The following is a 19,256-nucleotide window of genomic DNA, read 5'->3' as shown; positions in this document are numbered from 1 at the left end:
GCTATGGTCTGCACTAGGCCGGATATTGCGCATGTTGTTAGTGTTGTAAGCAGGTTTCTGGGTCGACCTAGGAGGGAACACTGGGAGGGAGTGAAAAAGATTTTTGCTATTTGAGAGGGACAACTGATATTGGTCTTGTGTATGGGGATGGTAAGGAGTGCTTGGTGACTGGGTACAGTGATTCTGATTATGCAACTGATGTGGATACCAAGAGATCTGTGACTGGGTATGTGTTCACTTTGGGTGGTTCTGTGATTTGTTGGAAGTCTACATTGCAGTCTTTGGTTACGTTGTCCACTACTAAAGCTGAGTACATGGCTTTAACTTCTGCAGCTCGGGAGTCTATTTGGCTCAAAGGCCTTGTAGGTGAACTGGGTATTGCACAGGATTTTGCGACGGTGTATTGTGATAGTCTAAGTGCCATTTTCTTAGCTAGAGATCAAGTGCACCTTGATCGAACCAAACACATTGATGTCTGGTATCATTTCTTACGTACTGACAAGAGGGTTAAGGTGAAGAAGATTGGGACTGCTGACAACCCGGCTGATTTCTTCACTAAGCCTGTTCCACTTAGTAAGTTCAAACATTGCTTGGACTTGCTAAATATTGATTACTATGTGATGTAGTAGGCCCTTAGGGGCGGTGTTGGGGAGCTTCTGGTGTAGGCATGTTGACCTTAAGGTGGAGCTTGCCCGGGGCTTGTGATGCAGGTGGAGAATTATGAGTTGTTATACTTGGAGACGAGTATGTGATGGGTCTTGGTTGGAGGCTTATCGGGACGGTTCTTGGTTGGAGACTTATCGGGATGTATGGCTTCTGCATGAGCTTTGCATCGGGTTAGACTTGAGATGTTTTCACTATGTGTTGATGGGATCGTTTTGCTGACTACGAGTTCTAGTCAAGGTGGAGATTGTAGATGGTTAGGTGACTCGAACTACATTGCATCCCTCCACTGCCCGACCGGGCATGCCATGGCCTGGCAGACAGGGCGGTGAAGATGTGCTGTACAATGTATCTTGCAATCCCCAATGCTCGGTCGGGCATGCCATGCCCTGGCAGACCAGGCGGTGAGGGTAAGTAGTGTAAAGTGTCTCGTATTGGACGTTGCTTCGCGCGCCCGACCAGGTACTCAATGCCCGGTCTGACCGGGCGGAAGAGGAATAAGATAGAGACTCGTTTTTTGCGGTTATTTAGAGTTATCTAATTTATCTTGGAGCCCAAGTATCTTTTATTTAGGGATTACTATAAAACCTTCTTTCTACTAGTGCTAGGGCGAAAAGAGGGTAGAAAGAGTCATTCTTGAGAAAGACTTGATTCATCTTTGTAATTCTTTACAGTTTATAGTGAAATCTTTGATCTTGATGCCCCTGGACGTAGCTATCACATTGATAGTGAACCACTTTAATTCTTGGTTTGTTGTTCTTATTGTTTGCATTGAATTTCTTTGTTGTTTCTTTATTGTTTTCGATCTTTGTTTCTGCTATCGCACAACACACCTATTTTTAGATGCACCATGGTGCACATAAAAATTTGTATGTATGGATGACAACAAAAAATAGGGGGAATTGATACATGTACTGGATAGTTGTTTCACTTTTTGGCCTAAACGAGGACCAAAAGCTACATTATTATGATTTGAATTCAGCATTGATTGTGAAATCAAGATTGCTACAACGTCAATGGTTCGATCAACACCAATTACAAGCTAAGATTGTCTATTTAAGCTCACACACAACATCAATTAATGGTTCGATCAACACCAATTACAAGCGCGCTTACATGTAAGTACGTGCAACTCTACTTGGGAACCCAGATAACGGTATCCTCAGCAGGTGGGAAATGGCAAATATGAGTACTTCTTGGCACAATCTTAAGAACATTTTTCGCGTAATTGTCCAAGAAATCATTCGATTCCATGTGACACGCGACAACTGCTTCTATATTGGTACCATCTTTTCCTACTAAGGAAGCCATGTAAGACCTTATTGTCTTTGTCCTATGGCAGAAAAACACGGCGTAAGGGTAGCCCATCTTGTGGCAAACCACGGTCTCACGATCATCTTTAACAAGTTTTTTCAACCCCTTGATTGTATACTCCGTTGTTGAGTCTTTCTCTACTTGTGTTGTGAGTGCTTTCACACATGTACCAATCTTGGAGATAACATAGTCTACCATGGACTCGAGTGAGGTCACACATTTCTTCTCGACTCCTTCGATTGTAGGCTCCTCGCAAAGCTCGATCCTCTTTGAGAGAACATATGCCTCTTTTGATTTAGGGTCTAAGGAAAGAATTTGGAGAGTTTCTTCAACTTTATCGGATGAAAAGGGTATTTGGTTGGAAACTTCACGAGGTAGGAAGAAACCCTTTCTAGTGCTTTTTTGGAAGTGTAAACTCATTTTTTTTCCAAGGTAAAGATCTTTTTCTACAAAGAAAAATTGATCTTTAGTTGCATTATTAGCATCATCATCATCAACATGAGATGACTTGGAATTATCGACGTGTATACCTTTTTTTATTGTAAGCTAACAATCCACCGTAACTGTTGGTAGTAACTAATCCTTGCTTATTAATATCACGTTTTTTATTGTAAGCTAACAATCCACCATAACTATTGGTTGTAACTAAGCCTTGCTTATTATCAACGTGTTGAGCTTTTTTATTGTAAGCTAACAGTCCACCATAGCTATTGGTAGTAACTAATCCTTCCTTATTATCAAGATGTGAATTTTTTTTATCATAAGCTAATAACGCCCCATAACTGTTGGTAGTAACTAATCCTTGTTTATTATCGAAGTGTGGACCTAATTTACTGTAAGCTAACAATCCACCATAGCTGTTCACAGTCACTAATCCTTGTTTATTATTAGATAAATATCGTGGATTAGAAGAAGTTAATAAGGACGACTCTTTGTTATTGTAGGATAGTAGTCCAATGTAACCATTTAGGCTTTCCAAAGAAGCTTTGCCGCCAGATAACAACTTGTCCATTGGTTCGCCTCCTTCTGCATAATATTCAATGTAATAGAAATCTTAATTTGAAGTTTTTAATCAAAATAATAAATGAATGTGTAATGGTAAAACTATTACGGTACTCCACCCTCCATTCTTTTTTGGTCATGCTAACGTTTTTGTAGTACCCAATAACTTCAAACTAACGTAAATTAAAGTAAAGTTTGGAATATACAATCGAAACATTCCAAATATGAAGAACAAAAAAGAATGAGAGAGTATTTACTTTGTTAAAGTAAAATTTGGCTTTGTAGTCGAGAAACTAATAATAAAATAAAGAAAAAACCGGATGAAGTATTAATTAAAAAGAAATGGAGTTTTGAGATAAACCAGATATTGGGGGTCCTGCCACCAGTGATTGCTGGATAGATTTAGGCATGGGTGTGTAAGGCAGCTTAAGTTTCCAGTATGCTTTTGGAGAAATTGATGCAGCATTTCCCAATCCCACCAAAGCAATCTAGACAAATAATAAATATATAGATAATTATGTAAATTAAACAAAATTTATACGAGTACTTCGTATATGATTAAATAACATAACTTGAATTAGTTGTGTCCTTCTATATTAGAAGATCGAATCAACAAAAAATTTAAGCTGGTGGATGAAACTCAACATTAATTATTACAAAGTATATTATATCATGAATAGGAAATTATTGTACATAGATAAACAATTTAGATACTTATTTTTCTATATTAATATGCATAGAAGACTTACCAAGAATAAATACGAAAGGAGTAAGAGGTGATTTGCCATTATAACAACTATGGAACTATATATTGTTACAGGGAGTTTAGAGGAGATTGAATTGAGGCTTTTGTGAGTAGAACAAGTATACTAACACTGTTATTTATAGGAGTTATGTCATACATTGATACATCGATCCAAAAACAATTTAAGGGTTTAATTATATAGAACAAATATAATAAGTGTTTGGTTATGAGTTACATACGCTAGACAACATAAAAATTTGTTTAAAAAAGACTAGAGGAAACCATGACAAGTAAATGATGCATGTAATTAGCTGACATCCACATAATCACACATCATAGTAGTGTAATATGATTGTCTTTAATAATCTGATTGTCTTTAATCACCTATCCCCTCCTTGATCACGATCACTCATCATAAAATAGCTTTCACTTTTTTGTTGTCAGTTTTCTTAATATTTATGAGTTAGATTAATCTTTTATTTTTTGTAGGACATTTATCATATAATTGAAAAAAAAAACATAAAAACTATTGTGATACCAAATGGTCCCTAAGAAAGTCTATTTGTAAACTTTTTTTTGGGTGTTTGTACATTTCCATGGTACAATCTATCACATTTGTCCGTCATATTTTATATTCAAGCTCTTTAAAACAAAGTTGTTTAGATCAAGATGTGCTTATCCTGTGATAGTTAAGCAATAAACTGATTTGATTAAATTATTTGAACAGTATCACTGAATAGGATCTTGATCTAAACAACTTTTTTTGTACAGAGCTAAAATAAAAAAGCTACGACGTACAAATTGTCAGCAGCTTAATCTAAATTATGTGTATGACGGACATGCATGACGATTTATTTGTCGCCTTGATTTTGTTTCACATTTTAAAACGGTAATGATATGACAAAATACTAAGTAAGCAATATATATATATATATATATAAAAAAAAAAAAATATATATATATATATATATATATATATATATATATGTCTTTTTTTTTTTTTAATTGTAAAATCAATTTATAAATAAAAACTCAGGCATGTGCGAGAGAAATTTGAATCTGATAAATATCCTTTTATATATCATTTGTTTTATACAAAGTATATAGTTGTGGATATCTTCAATCTTTGAAAAGATGAAGATCAAATTTTATACATTTATATTTAATGGTTTCTCCCTTTAAAAATTTGATTGCAATCGTGCTTACTTCGATTAGAGGATTAGGTATTTGGTTTTTAAGCCCTTTTTTTGGTTAATTAATTTCACAGTTGTTATGTGAGAGCGAGGAATAGTTCAATTGGTTAGAGCTTTTCTCCCGATTCAAGGGGATCATGGAATTTACATCACCCGCCTTTGTAGCTCTCTAAACACCATATAAAATAAAAAAAAAAACACACACACACAAAACAAAGAGTATTAGGGTTAGTTGTGTTTAAACTTGCTACCCGGCAAGGCCTAGGCATAGGCGCAATTAAGGTGGAACTTGCACAAGTCATGGGCAACAAGCTAAGGCACAAGTCATGGGCACTAAAAATACATCATTCTTAAAAGAAAAAAAAAAAACAGCCAATATGTGGCACAATGGGTACCATCTTGGCTGGTCTTAGGGGTATTTTTGGAGATAGAAAAGGTATGAACATGAGTCCATGCAGAGAAAGAAAGTCAAAGCAAGGGTACGTGATAGGGTATAAAACCTATTCTTAGGCTTAACCATCATCTATCGTCTTAAACATACCTACCAATAGGTCTCTAAAGTGCGATAATGCTTTTGGAGTTTTGGTTCAATGATCTAGAAATTTCGAAAATCTATTCATGTAGTAGTAGATACAGGTACAAGAGAGTATTATAATCCGCAAAATACAAGTTGATCTTGTTGATCAATTTATTTTGTCAATCAACAGGGTAAAAGTGTCTTTTCCATCATTAAACCTGGGGCAAAAGTGTTTTTCCATCATTAAACCTGGGTCAAAATGGTAATAGCATATGTTTGGTAAGGGTAAAAGTGTCTTTTCCATCATTAAACCTGGGGCAAAATGGTAATAGCATGCGGCTACTGTTCACGTTATTTACAATTTTGCCATTTTGATTTGTTTTGTAAATTGATCAAGAAGATCAACTGGGGCGGCCTCCTCACCAACTAGGCTTACCAAGGTCTCATTAACAAGTCGAAAATTTTTCATCATATTGGGATGTTGTCACAATAAACGTTTTCTTATATTGATTGTTTATATATATTTTTTTTTGTATATTTATATAGAGATCTAAAGCGTATCTGATATGTAATGTCAAGCAAGGAATTAAACACGAGCCTTATGGTGAACTTCATAATTATAACTCTACAACCTGACCCAAACACTCTCAATTTGGCAGCCTCTGGTTGTACATTTAAGTTCAAAAGTACAAATTTCTGCAGATCAAAGAATTATCAGAATGGCATATATGAGGAAGATTATAATGAAAGTAAAACATTTCTTATTACATAGAGACTCTTGTCTTCTCTTTATCAAACACATATAACTAGGCAAGTTATAGGTTGTGCACATGCTTAAGAAAATGCAATTCCAAAAGTACATATCTTCAAATAGAATAAAAAATAATAAAAAAAAAAGATCTAGTCCTAATAACATTAATTATAGTCTAATTTGATATCCATACAATGTGATCTTCGGGCAAGAAGTGGCAAATAGGAACACTTCCAGGCTTCACATTAAGAACTTGGAATGCCAAATGTTGTGGGTTCCAAGCACTTGTATCTTTATGACAAATAGCCATTGCCTTAGCCTTTGATCCGTCCTTGCTAATCAAGGACACCATATACGCGGATGTGCCCTTAGTCTTGTGGCAATAGAACACGGCGTAAGCATACCTTTGCTTGTGGCACACCGCGGCCTCATTATCTCTAGCCACCATTTTCATTGCTGCAATTGTATAGTTTTGGATCTTGTTGCCAATAATTTTGGCCTCGGTAGACATAGCCTTAACATTTTTCCCTAGAGTGTTTTTCGCGTAATCAACCAAGGACTCAAGGGAAGTGGCACAATACTTTTGCTCCCCTTGGATGCCCCTGTTCTTGCACCCTTCAATTGTTTTCCTTAATAACCTTGGCTTCTTCTGTGTTTGGTTCGACTGCAAACTCACGAAGGATATCCAAAATCTTGTTTGAAGAGAAAGAGAGTGTCTTCGCCTTTTCTCTTGGTAAGAAAGTGGCATCATTGGTTCGTTGTTTGAAGTGCAATTTCATTGAGTGTCCAAATTTCATGTCCTTCTCTAAGAAAAATAATGAACGGCCTGGTTCTTCTTGAAAAGATTCATCAGAATCGCTGGAATAGTCGTTACTACTAGAAGTGTTACTACTAGAATGCGAATGTGCATATCTATAATCAAATGGATTAAAGCCGGGATGTACTCTAACCCGTAAACAGGCTTCTTTTCAGGGCCTGCGTCGACCGTTACTCCTCCCATCCCTACGTGTACATCGGCTTTTCCTCTTCCAGGCTTCCCTGTGTGGACTCCAACTCCGTTCATCGGCCCCACGTCAACGTCGGTGTGACCACCCCCATTCTTTCTTGTGTGTACCCCAACTCCAGTCATTGGCCCAACGTTCACATCTGTGTCACCTCCTTCGTGTTCGTGGTGTCTATGATGATGTCTAATATGCCTTAAGGCCCTTCCATTGGCGTGGAGGCGAACTCCGCCTTTTTCCTCATTTAAGTCTTCTCCTATTCACACAAATATATAAGTTCCGATAAGTTCATATAATATAGACAAATAAAGCTACTATCATCAAATTTTTATAAGAAATTAGTTATCAAATCTTATAATAATATTCTAGAATTTATAACTTTATTATTAGTTTACAAGAATTGGGGATCTTGCTATTGCAAGAGGTTGGGCAAGGAACCAAGGGTTGTTTATAACATGCATTTTAAAGTGTAGTCAATAAACCAAAGTTTTTTAAATAAATAAATAAATTATTTCTAAGGATGTATTTGCTTATTACTGTGTGTTAGGGTATAACGATCCTAATTTCTTTAGCCAAACAACTCGATAGTCGATATCATACATGTACTACGTAGTATATATATCAACTACATGATACATAGAATATACAAAGAACATGTTAATATTGAAAAACTAATAGAGTTATTACATTTATTATTTTATTTAGTTAGTCAGTTGTTGTAACTAACTCATGTATAAATAGTGTACTTCCCTCATTATTAGGTTGTAAGAATCATTTTCTACAATTTACAGAAATAATATCTCCTCTACATTTTCCTCTCTTTCTCTACTTTTCTATATGGTATCAGAGCAAGAATCTCACTCGAGATTAGGGTTCTTTCTTTTGTTTGAAGAAGGAAATTTCGTCGGAAAAGATTTTGTAGGGAAAACTACCTTTTCCGACGAAAACACTTTTTCGACGGAATTCCTTCGTCGGAAGAGATTTTCTGCTCCGAAAAAGTCCGTCGAACAATTTCCAACGGACTGTATTCTGCCGGAAATTTCCCAAAGAAATCCGTCGAGAAATCCTACCAAAAAATTTAAAAAATCACCCCACACCACCACCCACCACCACCACGTCCACCCATTTCCCACCAAACCACCTGCCCAACCCGTTTTCCAACCAAACCACCTACCCGAAAAACTCTCCCACTCTAACCAGTATCCTTCCCCACCACCCTAACCCTAAACAATATCCTCAACCTACCACCCAAATAATCTCTTATCTCCACCTCGCCGCCCAAATAACAGCCACCCAAAATAAAATCAGAATGCAAAGATAGCCACCCACCACCACCATAAACATTCACAAAGATCCGAAAAAAGATAAACAAAAAAAATAAATATACAATTATGTATAAAATAACATTACAATTACATCAAAAAATAATTATAATCAGAATTGTTTTTTTAAAAATTAAACTAGATCTACAGAAAAACCTTCTTGGGTGACGGGTCGCCGCGTTTAATGTTGTTATTGTTGCTGTTGCTGTGCCACCGTAGAACCACCACCAAAATTCGTTAATTGTTGTTGATGTGCGGTGGTGGTGTCGTTGTTGTTGCAGTGGTGTCGTCGTTTGAGGTGGTCAAAAAGATGGGAAAGAAGAGGAGAGAAGCTAAGAAGGATGAGATTAAAGAAGAGAGAGAAGGAGAATGAGAGGACCAGAGAAAAGGAGAATGGGAAAGAATGAGAAAAGGAGAAGGGGAAAGAGAAAGAGAAATGACAGAGTGATGAGGCAGAAAAGATAAATGATAGAGAGATGAGGCGGAAAAGAGAAATGACAGAATTTAGTTCCGTCGGGAATTTCCTACAGAAATAAATCAAAATTTGTTGGAAATTTCCAACGGAATTTAAATCCATCGGAAATTTCGTTTTTTCCGACGGATTTCGTTTCCGTCAGAATACATCCGTCGGAAATTGACCTTTTTCTTGTAGTGGGAAGTGTATATGTTGCCTCCGGCTGGTTACAGTAAAGCACAACCTAAACAGATGTGTAAACTCAAGAGGTTGATTTATGGCCTTAAACAAGCTTCTAGACAATGGAACAAGGAGCTAAGTAAGATGCTGAAGTCTTTGGGTTTTGAACAGTCAAATTAAAGCAGGATTATTCTTTGTTCACATGACAGAAGCACAAAGAATTCTTGGTGATTTTGGTGTATGTAGATGACATGTTATTGATTGGTACTTCAGTTTCTCAGATAAATGAAGTTAACAAAGATCTTGATGATTCTTTTACAATCAAGGATCTTGGTGAACTGAATTATTTCAATTAGAGTTTCGTACACCCGGGTGTACCATGGGTGTACCATGGGTGTACCATGCGTCGGAAGAACATCACTCTATGAATAAAAGAACATTCTATATGTGTTTAAAAGTACGCGCAGTTAATTGGGGATGGACAGTCATAGTTAATGGGCTTCTGAAAATTTCAGGGTCCACTTCAACATTTACTTTTTATCTCTCCTAAAATTTACTTTGCAAAAAAAAGTAAATTTCAATCTTCTCCATCTTCCCCCTTTCAAAGAAACCTATTTTACTCAAAAACCAAATCATCTTCAGAAATTAATCAAGTATTTTTGCAATTATGAAGGCCAAAAACGATGGGTAAGTGCGAATTTCTCATTCAACATCCTTTTCTCACTTAATTTGGCATTTCAAGTTGTTAGTGTACTAAAAAAAATTTTAAATTTGTTTGGTAGGGTCTCTGTTATTGTTCATGAGTTAATTTGGAATTTTGAAATGCAACTAATGGTAGATCTGTTTATTAGGAAATGATTTAATGATTTATTAATTGTTTCTGATAATGTTCTTTTTGATGTAATACGACGTTCTGTTTCAAATTTGTATTATGTTCTTTTATTTAAAGTTATGTTCTTTTATTTAAAGTTAATGTTTCTGATAATGTTCTTTTTGATGTAATACGATGTTCTTCTATTGGATTATTGCTACTGGTTTATCTACTTGGAAGTTTAGCTTACTATTGAATTGTGATATTGACAATTTCAGCGTGTCCGTTAATTGTTACCCTGTATATCATCGAGGCTTGGTTTTTAAAGGGGGAGGGGAGAAGGTGGGGGTGGTAAAAAGAACACGCGTTAAAGTCTTAAAGAACATAAATTAAAGAACATAATTTAAAAAAAAAAAAAAAAAACTCATTACCTTAAAGAACATACGAGCATCTTTCAAAAAAAAAAAAAGAGCCAAATTCAAAGAACATACGAGTCAAATTAAAAGAGCATATTTTTAGAACATATTTTGTACTATTGAAACCCAAAAAACATGTTTAATTCACATGTTAAAGAGCATAAGTATAGAAGAACATATTATTAAAAATATATAGGTATGTTCTTTGTCAAACACAAACACGTTCTTTTTTAAACACTAGCATGTTCTTTTTCAAACACTAGCATGTTCTATTTCAAAAACTAGTATGTTCTTTTTTTTTACATGTTCTTTAAAATATGCCTAATGTTCTTTTCGGGTGCACCTTACCATGCGCATGGTGTACCCGTTTTCAGAATTATTTCCTTGGAATATATATATCAAGAAGTTCAAAAGGGATATTTCTTTCACAAAAGAAATACATTAGAGACATCATCACTGATACAAGTTTGGAGGAGTGTATACCTGTTGCTACTCCTTTGTCTACTGGTCTCAAATTGTCAACTGAAGATAGTGACTTGCTGACTGAGCCAGATACTTATAGAAGAATGGTTGGAAGACTGTTATATTTGGGAATTACAAGACCTGATCTTTCCTATGCAATACAACATTTAAGCCAGTACATGCATGCTCCAAGAACTTCACATCTTAGAGCTGCTTTACATGTGATAAAGTACCTGAAAGGTACTATGAACTCAGCCTTATGGTATTCTACAGACTCAGATTTGACATTACAGGCTTATAGCGATGCAGATTGGGGTGGATGTCAATACAGTAGCAGATCATTAAGTGCTTATACTGTTTTCTTGGTTCTAATTTGGTGTCTTGGAAGACAAAGAAGCAAAGGTTAGTAAGTAAATCTTTAGCAGAATCAGAGTATAGAAGTATGTCTAATCTATGACAACAAGTGAACTGGTCTGGATTCATGGCCTACTTGAAGACGAAGGAGCCCCAGTTCCTTTTCATGAGAAACACTTTTGTTTCTTATAATGGCATTTTGGAAAAATGTGATATTTTTCACTTGTGGGGATCGCCTATGTATAATGAGTGAACCTCTCAGATCTTGACACATATCCATGAGAAACAAAACTTGTTAATCAATAGGAGAAACAAGGAATTACCCCTTGAGGACTTGAAAGTGAAAGTTCAACTGCCTGTTACACTTTATTGTGATAATACTTCAGCAGAGCATCTTGCGCAAAATCCCATGTATCATAAGAAGACAAAACATTTGATGAAAAGGGATATGCATTATGTTAGAGAAATGGTTGAAGAAGGCTTCATGCAAATTGCTCATGTTCTCACTAAGCTCCAAGCTTGGACTGTTAGATCACTGTCCAGCTTGAAGGGGGAGTAGTATTAGAGTTATTACATTTATTATTTTATTTAGTTAGCCAGTTGTTGTAACTAACTCATGTATAAATAGTGTACTTCCCTCATTATTAGGTTGTAAGAATCATTTTCTACAATTTACAGAAATAATATCTCCTCTACATTTTCCTCTCTTTCTCTACTTTTCTATAAAAACAAATACCTGGCTCAGACAATGAAAGCTTAACAGCTTTTGGCATTTCAGTATTTGGCAACATTTTCTTCCAATAAACTTCAGATGGTAGAGATGCTTGGCTTAATACTACACCAATCTGTGGAAACAAAAAAACGAAAAGAAAAATTTAGCAACAAAGAAAACAAATGAAGATTTGAATACACATATTTATTTTTTCAGGTTATATTTTTTCTAAATAGTCGTAAAACATTGACAATAAAATTAATTTAAATATGGAGTAATATTAAAAAAAAAAAAATCATAAAATGGATTATATATGTATGAGACAAGTAATTTTAGTTTAATGAACTTACAGTAAAAAGGGTGAGGATTGGTAGAATATGCGAATCCATCAGAATAAAACTAAATCTTACAAAAACAGAGAAAATTAAGTGGGAGAATTTTTCTTGCAAATATTCTATATATGGAGAGAAGAATGAAAGAGATTGATCTTGTATTATAACATGAAAAATAATATGGTAAGAATTTCTTTGTTAATTTGGTGGTCAAAAGATGTATTTGAAGCTTGATTTTATATTTCTCTGTGACTTCTTTTAATTTTTTTTAATTTTTTATTTTTTAATGGAAGAGAGAGTGAAAATGAATTGAAGTAGCTAAGATTTGATGACACAATAACAGAACTTAGTATTTATAAAGTTTTTGAAGTGAAGATGTTCAAAGTACCTCTACCAATTGTTTATTAATGGTAAGTTTTAAGAATGAATGCATGGTTAAGAATATGCGAAAAATGTATTATTCTATAAATAATTTAATAAATATTGGAGGATTAGTTTATATGGTAAGAATCTATATTTATATTTAGAAAGGAACCAAAGGAAACCATTTCTTTACGGAAGGGAAACTCATAAAAAATTAAAAGGGACAATGCCATAAATATTGGCAAGCATTTTTCTAGATACTTGTTTTTTTTTAAAAAAAAAAAAAAATTGTTGTAACAAAGCTTTAAGAGCTAACTATAAACAATAGATATATTTGATAAAATGATATTTTACGAAGTATGTAATTAGTTTTGAAATTTATGAGAAAGTCATATCTAAATTTAATATGGGGTACATACTGATTAATGCTTAATATTCAACTTTTAAAACTGCATAAATCATTTGAGTATAAAAATTAACATTTTAAAAAGTTTAAGAGGTAATTAACGCAATACAGTATTATATGTTCTTATAACAAATGCATCTTAATTATTCAATATAAAACTAAGTATGCATGTAATATATGTAGTCCACACTACACAACAACCAACTGTAACCAAATTAAAATACACAAAGTATAACTCTTCAAGTCTCCATATGAAAATAAAACTAACTGTTCATAAGTCTAGTTGTTGGGAACCCATACAATGTGTTCCTCGGGCAAGAAGTGGCAAACCGGAACACTTCCAGGCTTCACATTAAGAGCTTGGAAAGCCAAGTGTTTCGGGTTCCAAGCGCTCGTATCCTTATGACACACAGCCATTGCCTTAGCCTTTGATCCATCCGCGCCCATCAAGGACACCGTATATGCAGATGTATCCTTAGTCTTGTGGCAATAGAACACGGCATAGGCATACTTTTGCTTGTGGCACACTGCGGCCTCATTATCATAGGCCACCTTTTTCACCGCGGTAATAGTATACTTTTGGACCTTGTCGTCAATGGTTTTGGACTCGGTAGACATTGCTTTAACATTCTTCCCTAGAGAGTTTTTCGCGTAATCTACCAAGGACTCTAAAGAAGTTGCACAATACTTTTGTTCACCTTGGATGCCTTTCTCCTCACACCCTTTGATTGTCTCTTGGATAACCTTAGCTTCGTCAGAGTTAGGTTGAACCGAGAACTCTTTAAGGATCGCCGGGGTTTCATTAGAAGAAAAGGGCAATGATTTGGCCTCTTCCCTTGGCAAGAAGGTGGCTGCATTAGTACTCCTTGTGAAATGCAAGTTCATTGATTGTCCAACTTTCATGTCTTTCTCTAAGAAAAATAAAGCTTTAGTTGGATCATCATGAAGTTGGGCCTCAGAAGCTGCATAATGGTAGTTAAACGGATCTGGGCCTGGGTGTACTCCAACATAAACGGGCTTCTTTTTTGGGCCTGCTTTAACATTTACTCCTCCTTTGCCAACTCCCACATTTGCTCCTTTCGCATGGACCCTAACCCCACCTTTTGGGCCAACATGAACATCAGAGTGCCCTCCATTGGGCTTACCAGTGTGTACTCCAACCCCACTTTTTGGGCCAACATTAACATTTGTGTGACCATTGGGCTTTCTTGTGTTTACATTGACTCCTTTATGAGGCCCAACATTCACTGCGGTTCCTCCTCCTTGCTTGGATCCTGTATTGACGTGGACCCCACCTTTCCCAACATTTACTGATGTGCTTTCCTCTTCCATCCATTCTACAATTCAAATAAAAAAAAAAATAAATAAAAAAAAAACATAATTAAATCTTCTATAAAAGTAATTTTTGTAATTAGAATTCCAATACGGTCGAAGTTAAGCTTTGACAAGTGTTTTAGTTAAAATGATGAATTGTTGTGCTTATACACTAATTACATAATTTCCTTTTACATAAGACAATTTAAGACCTGGGGTGAGATAATTTCAGTTGAACCAACATAGAAAAAGTGAGAGCATACACTATTTAGTGTGGCCGAGAGATATTACACAATTTAAAAGTATGTAGTGTTGATTGAATGATTGATAATTCATTAATTCGTGAGTCGTGACTCGTGTTAAGTGCTTGAATTTGGTTACTATTCAAAAAAAAAAGTGCTTGTATTTGGCCTTTATATTTGTCAATAGTAACTTTGACCGATGATTTATTTAATTATCAGTAATATCAATTATAAATAATTTAAGTTGACAATAAACTATACCTAGAGATAATTTAATAAGTATATATCATTATATCCACATAACTATATACTACCTCTGTTAACAGTTATTTATAATGATGGGGCATTTTTCCTCTCTACTTTATGTCAAATCGTTGCATATAATTGTTAACGGAAGTAGTATGATAATTAGGTTAGGTTTCGTGTCATGCTCGGTTATTTTAAATACTTTGTATTTCTTTTGATAAATTAATTTATAAAAAAAATTTATAAAAATGTTTAAAAGATCATAACCAAAATTGAAGTATTTGATAAAATAATGGAATACTATGCTAATTTTTTTTTATTTTTTTCAAGGAAATATAGTATTTTTTTTTTCTTAAAAGGTAAGATAGCATGAGCATTTTATTAATTTACATCAAGTTTGTGGAAATGGTTCAATACAAACATATTCGGGGTAGTTAATCATATACAACCTAGCAACTAAGTGAGCTACAATTTACACGTCTATCTAGCATGAGAAAAAGCACAATTATCAAAGAGTAAGCTATCCTAAGGCAAAAAAATCATACTCTTAATAAATTTCAACTCTCTATATGAGTAGCCTATAAAAAATCCACATGACTATATATGCTAATTATTTGTAATATTAATTTGCCTTATGATTTTGCTTATAATGACATCTTACCTTCCTACATACATAAATAGAAATTAGTCTAGCTTGACTTGTTGGTGTAGCTCTAGTTCTATTATATTGATAGTGTCATACTCTACCATATATTGTTATTACTTTGAAAATATTGTAATTTAAGTTTTTGCTATATTACTAACTAGTTCTGTCTCTTTCCTCTTTAAATAACCCATTAATAACATCCACTTCTTAGTTTCCAAATATATTATTATCAAATAATTAGAAGTAACATAGTACTTATAGTTAAGTGATATAGCGTTTCAAAAAAGTTAATTGATATAGATAGTGCACTCGAGTACATAATAGATATTTTATCAATTAAAAATGTAAATATAAAATAAAAAAAAAAACTAATTTTTTTTTAATGATGAGAGCAATAGAAGAACAATCCATACCAGGCTTAGGCAATGAATTCTTCACAGCCTTTGGCATCTCAGTATTTGGCAACATTTTCTTCCAATAGATTTCAGGTGGTAGAGCTGCCTCACTAACCATCAAAACAATCTGAAAAGAAAAAAAAAAAATTGAAAGTATTTATTAATAAATATTAATAGCCTAAAAATTAAGGTTGTGCGAGTAAATAAATGAAATTCCAAGATAATTTGAATAACAATATCATAATAATCTCAACTATGACAGGTTGTTAATAGACTAACTATTTTCAATAAAGTTCGACCCAATTATTATATAAATTACAATATAATATAATATTGCGAAAGTGGTTGCTAACAAAACAAATTTAAAATGCTCAAAATAGAATAATACTCCGTACAAGAAAAGCGAAAAGTAGCTTAGTGTAATGAATTGAACTTACAAAAAGGAAGGCGAGGATTGATAGTAAACGAAACTCCATTTTGAATATTATTACAAAATATAATAAAGATTCCAAAGAGATAAATTAAGTTGTATTGTATTATAGATGAAGAAATAAAAGTGAAGGGATCTTGTATTTATAATATGAAATTTAGTTATAGTAGGAAATTTATTATGGTAAGTAGTATCTGATATTTCTACAAGTGACACATCAACCTAACATTAAATGTAATCTCAACTAAATCAGTTTGCTAGTAATGAATATGATGGAGCAAAAAACAGATGGGAGCTAGGAAGTTCGTCACATTTAAATGATTTTTGAGTTGATGATTTAATTTTGTGAATGTAAGGCGGCTTATTTCATTTTCTTTGGACTTTATAATGGATTTGAAAGTCTTAACAACCAACTACTAAAGATTTAATAATAGGAGGACACTACCAGGATTGTAGGAGGTTGGGGTGTTACAAGTTTGTATGTTATTCTTGAGGGAATAGGTGTGTTTACACTACTCGTAGTTTCTTTCTTTCTTTATTTGTATTGATTATAGGTGGCAAGCTAGGATACATGAGATCTGGTACGAACATGACATGATGAGAATGAACGCGAAATTATTATCATAATATTAAAATTATGGACACATGTATGGTAAAAATGTAAAATACAAGTTATAATAATATAGTAGTATAATTACATGTACTCCGTATATGATAAATGCATACATCATTATAGATTGTGTGTCTGTCTCAATCTGACACAAATTTAACATTTCTGAGAATGAGGGATAGCTCAATTGGTTAGAGCTTTCTTTCCGATTTTAGAAAAAACTGAGTTGATTCTCATCCCGACCTTGTGTCTCTCTTATTTAAAAAAAAAAAAAAAACACATTTCTATGTGTCGGTATCATGCATTAGTTTGGTACATGTACAACAATTGGATGTGATATAAGTGCTTTCTATATGGCAAATACTTCATATGTTGGTTTGGTGTTCACAATCTTCACATCATGTTTGATAGATTTGGGTTATAGTTAGGTGATGATATATGGGAAACATATTAGGGCTTGATGAGATGAGGTCATATTATTCTATTATAAGATATTTAAATTTGTGTTTACAAGGTTAATTGGAATTAATCTGCTACGAGGTTAGTATCATACAAAGTAGGAAGGATATAATAAAGGTATGTACAACAACCACGAGATTGAAGCCTTTCTTTCTTTACAATCTTTAAATGCTACGGAGTATAAGTCTAGTATGACTAATGGATGGTCGGTTGAACAAAAGGCTAGAGTTGCCCTCTTTAATTTCTCTCCACCGTGTAATTCCTTTTATGTAAAATAAATGCATAACTAAGGAACGGCATCATTTATAATTAGTTACGAATGAAATAGTTGGATAAATTATTTACTACGTATTTCTTTTCACGTCCTTCAAGTATATATGTTTTTTTTTAATAAGTTCAGTTTTAAATTAAGTAATTTGTTTGCTTTTTGTAATTTGTTTATTGGAGTTTTTTTTTTTTTTTTAGTTAACTAGTGTAATGTTCGTACGATACACGGTTTATAGATCAAATTATAAATTCCGTAATTTTAAAAAAAGAAACAAAAGGTGGTTCAATTATTGTAATAATAGTAGGTTCATTTACTTTGACAAAATTAATTATTAAACGAACTGCTATTAACTCACAATAATAGCCGATAAAAAATTAATGAATGTGATCAAGATAGTATTTTATATATGTCATTTCCATTTCTTTTATTCTCTTTTATTTTTATATCATTATTTATTAGTTGAAAATTGAAAATTTTTGGACTAATTCATATCCTTTTTCTCATAGGAGAAATAAAAACTAATTTTTTCTTGTTATACCACCCGCTTCATTAGTTGTACAAACTGAAAGTCTAACTGGCTAATACAAGAGGGGGGGTGAATTGTATTTGAGGTGAAATCTAAAAACTTTTGCGGAATTTAACTAAATGAAATAATGACGAGAGAAGATATAGGCTTTTCTAAATTTCCACTATGTAATCAAACTCTTTACAAGTGAAGATTCAAACCCGTTAACAAGTTCCACAAACTAGGAACTTGTTCCCAACTCTCACAGAAGCCTTCAGCAACGAAGCTTCCTTGACCTCACTTTACAAACTCACAATCCCAACCCCTAAGTACTTGAATACAATATGTGATTACAAATACCTATTGCACTCAAGAATATAAGAAGGATAATAACTCTCTTTATGTTATTAGAAGGCTACTGGAATTTTTATGCTCAAGAGTTATATTTTGCTGAGATAGTTTGCATGAGTATTTATAGAGAAGGCTTAGTCATTAACCTCCACCATAATCACGTCCACATGTCAACAACCCACTAACAACTTGTGGAGTTATCTTGACAGATTGTGATCATGAAGAGGTTTCCTAGCCTTATCTAATTAAACCACTATCCTAACAACTTGATAACCATTAGCCGTATAAAAGATTTTCTCACAGAAAAACCACTTGCTAACTTTATCAAATATTTATTTAAAAGATTATCAAAAGTTTGTTTAAAAAGATTTTATTTGAAAAGATAAATTTATTATTTATTAAAACAACTAGATAATTATCTTCGATAATTATCTTTATTAAAACTTTTACAAATTATCTTTTCTTTAAGAAATTATCTTTTAAAACTAACTTTTATTCCAGTAGTCTTTAACATAAGTCATTGAGTTCCTTTCCGACTTTATATTATTGAGTGCTCACAATTAAAACTAGAACGTGAGATTTGCACGAGGCTTTTTAAAGAATGCTACTCCGCATCCAAGTTCCTACTCCGGAACGAACTTTGCTTGAATCCTTTATTCACCAAAGACTCAAAACATTCATTAGTCGAGTTTGTCAATTTGTCCATCAAAACCAAAAGGCTCAACAAATTCCCCCTTTTTGATGATGACAAACATTGACAAACTTAGGTAAATAAAATCATCCAGGCATGCA

The 19,256-nt window shown here is 33.6% G+C and overlaps 1 protein-coding gene and 2 pseudogenes across 1 annotated transcript; all 3 read right to left on the bottom strand.

The window, feature by feature from the left end:
• Positions 1-1,540: 1,540 nt before the first annotated feature.
• Positions 1,541-3,818, bottom strand: LOC110701486 (annotated as a pseudogene).
• A 2,344-nt stretch (positions 3,819-6,162) lies between these two features.
• On the bottom strand, positions 6,163-9,631 carry LOC110701721 (annotated as a pseudogene).
• A 3,428-nt stretch (positions 9,632-13,059) lies between these two features.
• On the bottom strand, positions 13,060-16,437 carry LOC110702301 (BURP domain protein RD22-like). Its single transcript, XM_021880006.1, has 3 exons — positions 16,279-16,437; positions 15,860-15,968; positions 13,060-14,335 (listed from the first exon to the last, which is right to left on the bottom strand). The coding sequence occupies exons 1-3, from the start codon at positions 16,315-16,317 to the stop codon at positions 13,278-13,280; spliced, it is 1,206 nt and encodes a 401-aa protein (XP_021735698.1). The 5' UTR covers positions 16,318-16,437; the 3' UTR covers positions 13,060-13,277.
• Positions 16,438-19,256: the final 2,819 nt, after the last annotated feature.

This window comes from Chenopodium quinoa, unplaced genomic scaffold (genome assembly GCF_001683475.1).
Source record: "Chenopodium quinoa cultivar QQ74 unplaced genomic scaffold, ASM168347v1, whole genome shotgun sequence".
NCBI classification, from domain to species: domain Eukaryota; kingdom Viridiplantae; phylum Streptophyta; class Magnoliopsida; order Caryophyllales; family Amaranthaceae; genus Chenopodium; species Chenopodium quinoa.
This window is presented reverse-complemented; position numbering and strand designations above follow the sequence as displayed.

Bases quoted from the DNA above. Each gene is read 5' to 3' on its own strand.
- LOC110702301 (XM_021880006.1), bottom strand. From the start codon at position 16,317: ATGGAGTTTCGTTTACTATCAATCCTCGCCTTCCTTTTT. The intron at 15,969-16,278 runs GTAAGTTCAATT...TTTTCTTTTCAG, and splicing joins CAATCCTCGCCTTCCTTTTT to ATTGTTTTGATGGTTAGTGA. The intron at 14,336-15,859 runs GTATGGATTGTT...TTTGAATTGTAG, and splicing joins GAATTCATTGCCTAAGCCTG to AATGGATGGAAGAGGAAAGC.